The sequence below is a fragment of the Schistosoma haematobium genome, chromosome 5, assembly GCF_000699445.3.
Source record: "Schistosoma haematobium chromosome 5, whole genome shotgun sequence".
In the NCBI taxonomy this organism is placed as follows: domain Eukaryota; kingdom Metazoa; phylum Platyhelminthes; class Trematoda; order Strigeidida; family Schistosomatidae; genus Schistosoma; species Schistosoma haematobium.
In genome coordinates, this window is record NC_067200.1 from 18,529,571 (window position 1) to 18,536,710 (window position 7,140).

Sequence of the window (7,140 nt, forward strand, 5' to 3'; positions counted from 1 at the left end):
ATAGTTGGATCATATCAGCATGACTGAGTAGTGTAGAGATTCTGCTTATCAATCAATCAATCAAACAATCAATCAATCAATCAATCAATCAATCAAGCAATCAATCAATCAATCATTAACATATAATTGAATTGTGAAAACCAACTGATTAGGAGAGAATAATAAAGCTGAGTTCATAGTTCGCTGATTCATATGTGGATTGAAGTCGTAATAGATTGATCTGAGTTGGGATAATCATTGAATGCTGGAAAACACTGGATAACTTTTCAATTCTAATAGAAGACTCCTCAGTCAGCTGACTAATAACGAACATAATCAACAAATTACACCAAATTACTCCATCAAGTCTCCCTTCAGCTAAATAGAATTTTCTCCAGTCCTTTAAGATTCATCGGTTCATTGGTTATTTTGTGAAATTTATTAATACTATGTGAACTGTCCAATGAGATCGCTTAGAAATGGCACTTTATTAACAGACTGAAAACAGAAACAACAAGTATGGTGGATGCAACACGAATATTCAATTGTGAAAATGTAAATCACTAGTTGTCGATACAAAGAATCCATGGATGTGTTTGCATCACCACATTCCAGATTCAACCCTATCGTCTACAATATCAAACCATCGATGTTACACTTCTTCTTCCAATCAACTCCACAACACCTATGATGCTTAATCATGTTCAGACACGGTGACACATTATTCACATATAACTAACTTCCTGCGAATCTGAGTGTTTCTGATAATCACTTCACAGATGATCGTAGTAATAATAACAATAATAATAGTAACAATAATTATTATGATTATGATTATTTTGGTCGCATCGATATATTTCTACAAATGTCGATGCATTGACAAGTGTTGTTAGATGAAGAAACTGATCAACAATGAATATCATCTGTAAGATATGAAAAGTCGAACAGATCTCAACTGTCTAATCATAACCCTTGATTCTCCACTAGATCATGTTGAACATCAACTGTATTGCACAGTTCAATCAATATGTCGTGTGAAGAGATGATCGGTGTTCTTTCGAACGGACATCTGCAACCGGCACGAAAACCATTCTTTCACCTGATCGCTTGATAAGTGAGAAAGAGTGAGAGAGTAGACGAGTCAAATGGAACACTACTCGATTCATTCCTTATTCCGATTTCCAACTCACAACTCACAACTCCAATTCAGATTAGTGCAGAATGACACACGAGCAAATAGATGACTAACATGACCATAACGAGCCGACAATTAAGAAAATACAATTGTGTTCAAATCTGTAAATCGGGGTGGTAAAATACAGTAGTGAAGGTTGTGTTTAAATTACTATGTATTTGGAGCTGAATCGGTTATGGCAGTGAATCATGCATCAAACGAAAGCTTATGGTGTGTAGAATAAACTAGTTGAAAAACTAAATGTCAGTGTTCTTCAAGCTTTCAATTAAGTGAAGTGAAGTCACCAAAAATAGCTTCCTTTGTTGATTATGACTCATTTGTTTCTGTTTCTGTCCACACCAAACTTCATCTCCTAGTCACTACCATATTCCCACTTCAAAATTAGGTGTGTAATGATGAAAGCATCACAATTTGAGACATGATTTGATCAACAAACGAGTAAACAGCTGATCGAATGTTCCAATATCCCTAATTACTCACCTAAAAATCTCACTTGTCGAATACGTCGAACGATAAACGAAAATTACCCACTTAAGTAAATATTGCTATCGTTCTCAGATATTGTTTAATGGAAGAAGCATTTACCAACCTTGTCTCACATCATACCTATCAACAACTGGATCAAATAGTTCAATATGATTTATGAGTGTGATCAGCATCGACTTCTGAAAGGCACAATACTCAGATATAGTGAGAGAGTGTTGAAAGTGGAAGGGAGGTCAATTTATGAATTCAGTAGCATTGATCGATTAGAAAGGAGATGTATCATGGTGGACAGTAACATTATCAGATATTACTTAGAAAATATGATGTTCGCAATCACGATCACATAGATAATGTCAAATTATATAATCGCCTCTATTAACACTACTGTCCTCACAACAACAACAACAACAACAACAAGTGCCTATTGTTTTACGATGATGGTGATGATGATGTTGATTTCTGTAATCCGTTTCGTTGCTACCACCAACAGACAGACTGACAGACTGACTGACTGACTGAATGAATGAATGAATGAATGAGTGATTGAATGAGTGAATGAATGAGTGAATGAATGAATGAATGACTGTCACATGAACCGAACCGTCTTCATACCTTTCCTACTCTCTCGCAACATGCGTATATTCATGCATCGTGATCAAGCAGCATCCTGATGATAAGCAGCAAATAAATAACTGCCCATTTCACTAACACTTCACTGATCAACACACACACACACAAATTAGACCACACCACATCACACTTGCCAACTTAGAGAAAACGGATGGAGTGTTGTAGTAATTGATTAGGTTGTTTATTTATCAGAAATATCTTAACACAATGGCGTGTGGATTTTTATCGATAGATTATGTACACACATGTATGAACGATACGAGTTGGTATTGTTCAAATATTGTTTAAGTATTGTTCAAATATTGGAGCGTACAAAATCCAACATTCTAGCCACACTGGCATACTCGACAATGATATCGGGAAGGTTTGGCAATGTGACACCATGTGATACGACACCGAGTACTGGACCTTGAGGGGATGGAAGGAGAGGTCCACCACTGTCACCTGGAGCGGGTAACTGTCCGAAATTCTGTCCTGATTTCACACAAATAGGATCGCCATTGGTCGCGTGTCGGCATTCCATTATAGTCGCTCGACCTGTGTCAAACAAACAACAGAACAGAATACGACAGAATACAACAGAATGAAAACAACAGAACAGAACAAAATAGAAGAGACAAGTGAATTTACAAAACATCAACTGACACGAATTATCCACCTTCAAACTATGCACACAACAAACACTCCACATGCAATCCCACATGTGCACCACATTCAACAATCAAGTCACTGTCCATCTCACCACCATCCCTCCATATACATGAAACTGATTGACCATCTACTTCATGTACAACAACACACATCCATCGTTTGCACAGATATCTCATGATTCTTCTCTCATCCAAGTGGTCTCACTCACTCACTTAAACAATCAATAACTCACCCACTCACACACTCAATCAATCATTCAGTCAATTAATCAATATCACACATCCCATCCCATTCCATCGCATCACACCTCCACAATGACCGAGATGCAGATGGAGTCACTCTGCTAGTGAACTGTCACAGGCACATCCGAACACAGTTATTGAGGCTCTGACCAACACAACAACCGGATCAGACAGATAGATGTTGCTTGTTCACCACCACAATGAACAACAACTCACTCACCTTTCTTTAAAATTCCACCATTTCTGCGTGACGGATCACGGTCGTTATCATCCCTTCCATAACCAACAATGAAAACCGGAGTTCCAGGTCTCGGTATATCCGTTGGCTGTGGCAGACTGAGCACTCTGATTCCAGTCTGTAAGTTGACCAATTGAGCGAGCGATACAATTGCAATGTCGAATCCACTGAGTGTCTGTTGGATTGGTCTCCTCTGTCGTGCCGACATACAAGAGGGCATGTATCCTGGTGCTACCACCACTCCAGACGGTTGATGATGGATGCCTTGTTGGTCGCCATTCCTCAGTGTGAGAAATGAAACCTGAAATACACAACGTATGTTCACATTAGATCTATGCAAACCAACTGCACACACACACACACAGATACACACACAAACACTGACACACTGACACACACTGACACAGAAACACACTGTGAAATTAATCGATCACATCGAGCAACAATGTGTTTCAGTGTGATCTCTTACCCGAACGACTGGCAGCGGTGAGCAAACACAATGACCAGCTGTGAGCACTGCCCTTGTTGACACTAATGAGCCTGTACACATTGTTCTCTCTGTGGTCAAAAATGCGATGAACGGGAATTCAGTGCGTTGTTGCACAGGTTCACCACTACGTATCAACCATGTTGACACACGTTCAACTGTTAGACAGTAGGTGAACAGTGTCACCACCAGAAATCTCCATCGGTTCAACATGGCTATGTGATCGTTGCAATCAACCACCTACCTACAATCTTGCAACACATTCACCAATTTATATGCGTCAATATTCCCTGACTGTTGAGTACATGTGAGTGATTTTGCGTGTGTGTCAGTGTCAGTGACAGTGACAGTGTACTACAATTATGCACTAATAATAAAACCGACTTGCACTCCACTTCAATCATGCATTGTTGTTGTCGTTGTCACGGTTTCACTTTGTGATCGTGGTCATGACACGCCCCAATTATTAATGAGGAAGTGCACGAATCTCGTGTGTTTTGTCGCATATTTTGCTGTATGACAATCTTGCTCAACTGTTCACGAGAGTATGTAAGCATAAGGAGGAGCACAGCACTCTTCAAAAATCACATCATCATTATCATCATCATCATCATCATCATCATCATCATCGTTATCGTCATGTAAATCATATCATCACATGAGTGTGGTGAAATGATGCATGATCACTCTCAATTGCGATTCATTCACAATCTACAACGAATCAAATATGAATTGGTGGAATTTGTGCGAGTTGCACAAGTTGGACAAACAATGGTAAAGAAGATGCAAGCGATGCTTTGAAGTAATATGTGACCACATTGACGAATCGACTGGTAGACAGAAGCAAAGCATGAGTGTATGATAAATGGAATGTGAGAATGGAAACAAAGTGGATGAGGAGATCACAGTAGTTGTATATGACATCTGCACATGGTTTAATCAGACCAGTTGTGATTGGTATTTACTCATTGACCAGTTACTCAGTTGTTGTTTAGCATTGCTACAATCGAAATAATAATATTGGTGATTGTGGCATTGAGAGTGGAGTGAGATTTTAAGGAGTGAATAATGCCACTTAAATAGTAGTGTATGATATAAACACTGTAGAGATATTGTACTACGGTGTGTGGTGTGGGGCAATTGTTTTCGGTGGGTAACTGCCTCCCACCCGACACCGTAGTGAAATATCTCCATACTGTTTCTATCATTTAGTATAATTCAAGTGGTATTATTCATTTCTATAACGTATGCCTCCTCCCACTACCACAATGATGAGTATTATTATTTTACTGTAGTGATGCTAAAACTACGCCTGCATATGTACTGGTGTGCTGCCAATCACGTGGCCGGGTAAAAGACGAGGTTTGTCAAGTAGTCCGCAACGCCATCCCTTAGGAGACAATCTCGCTATAAAGCGCTAACGAAAATAAGCAAACTAAGCAACTTAAGCTCTGAACTGCGAAATGAAGTAAGAATTATGATCCGTTATAATGAAAGTCGAGGTACTTCCGAATTCACGAGACCGATGCCCTTCTAACAATCGCAGCAACAAGTTTTATATGTACACGGAACGTTCGGAAAATGTGGGAAACCGTGAGGATCAGTCAAGTAGTAAGAGAAATGAGGAGGTACAAGTTGACAGAGATCGGTACCACTGAAATCCATTGGATGCAAGCTGGACAGCAAAGGTTCGATACGGTGCTACTGTATGCTACTGTATTCTCTTCACAAAAAGAAAATGCTTCGCCTACTCAGGGATTTGCTCTGGTTGATGTATAGTGACGAGTTCTATTCAATTGACTGTTTAACGATGACCTCTGGTGTTGTTATTTGGTATATGCGCAACGCATGCTCACGGAATCCGGTCTGTTGATGTCGGAGTTGGGCGTCTACTGAGTCTTTCATCCGGTTCAGCAACACTCTGTTGTAAACCTTTCCTGGTACTGATGCATCTGTGGTTCTCACATTTGCTCAGATCACTTTTCTTTGGTATCTTGATGAGGTGTCCTTCTTCCCAGTCTGTCAATCGCACTTGTTCTTCTCCCCAAATCTTCCTCAATAGAACATGTAGCATGCTTGCAGTTACTTTGATATCTGAGTTGAGTAACTCGACCGGTACGTTGTCAGGTCCTTCTGCATTCTCACTCTCGATTCGTCTGATGGCCATAGTGATTTCTTCGATCGTTGGTGGAATGACATCTATACGAGTGTGTGTGTGTGTGTACTGCCTCGACATCCGGTGGATTCAATGGAGCCGGTCTATTCAACAGTTCGTCAAAATGTTCCACTCATCTGTTCCTCTGTCCTTGAATTTCAGAGATTGTCTTGTCGTCTTCGTCCGTGATCGGTCTCTCTCACTCAACATATTCCCCTACCAGTTTCTTCGCTGTGCCATATAGTTGTTTGTTATTTCAATCTGTTAAAGATTATGCCACTGTCGTTGCTAGCTCTTTCACAAATTTCTGCTAGTCGGCTCCAATGCTCCTCTCCACTTGCTTGTTTGCTTCAGTGTATTCAGCTCATGCCTTGACTTTCTCTGCTCTTGTTCCATTGTTCTTGATTGCTGTCTTCTTCTTCTTCTCCCCCACTCCTTCTTGTTCAATTGTTGATACCACAACAGTGTTTCCATAGAGTTGCATTCGTTATGACGATGCTTGTTACGACACAGAACCTCCTGACATGTTGAGGTTAGTGTTTGTTTGATCTCTATCTGATTGCGCTCTAGAGTAGTTTCATCATTTTTTAGAAGTTGTATGGCCACTGAATCGTGTAGAGTTTAATAAAAAAACTATAGAGATATTCAATACGGTATCGGGTGGGAGGCAGTTACCCACCGAAAACAATTGCCCCACACCACACACCGTAGTACAATATCTCTACAGTGTTTATATCATACACTACTATTTAAGTGGCATTATTCACTCCTTAAAATCTCACTCCACTCTCAATGCCACAATCACCAATATTATTATTTCGATTGTAGCAATGCTAAACAACAACTGAGTAACTGGTCAATGAGTAAATACCAATCACAACTGGTCTGATTAAACCATGTGCAGATGTCATATACAACTACTGTGATCTCCTCATCCACTTTGTTTCCATTCTCACATTCCATTTATCATACACTCATGCTTTGCTTCTGTCTACCAGTCGATTCGTCAATGTGGTCACATATTACTTCAAAGCATCGCTTGCATCTTCTTTACCATTGTTTGTCCAACTTGTGCAA

General features: G+C 39.8%; 1 protein-coding gene across 1 annotated transcript; it reads right to left on the reverse strand.

The window, feature by feature from the left end:
• Nucleotides 1–752: 752 nt before the first annotated feature.
• On the reverse strand, nt 753–4,121 carry MS3_00011147 (uncharacterized protein; the record flags this gene model as incomplete). The annotated part of the gene is made up of 4 exons (XM_051219560.1): nt 753–902; nt 2,604–2,827; nt 3,404–3,722; nt 3,891–4,121. 4 exons carry the CDS (start codon nt 4,119–4,121, stop codon nt 753–755), a joined length of 924 nt encoding a protein of 307 aa, XP_051065082.1.
• Nucleotides 4,122–7,140: the final 3,019 nt, after the last annotated feature.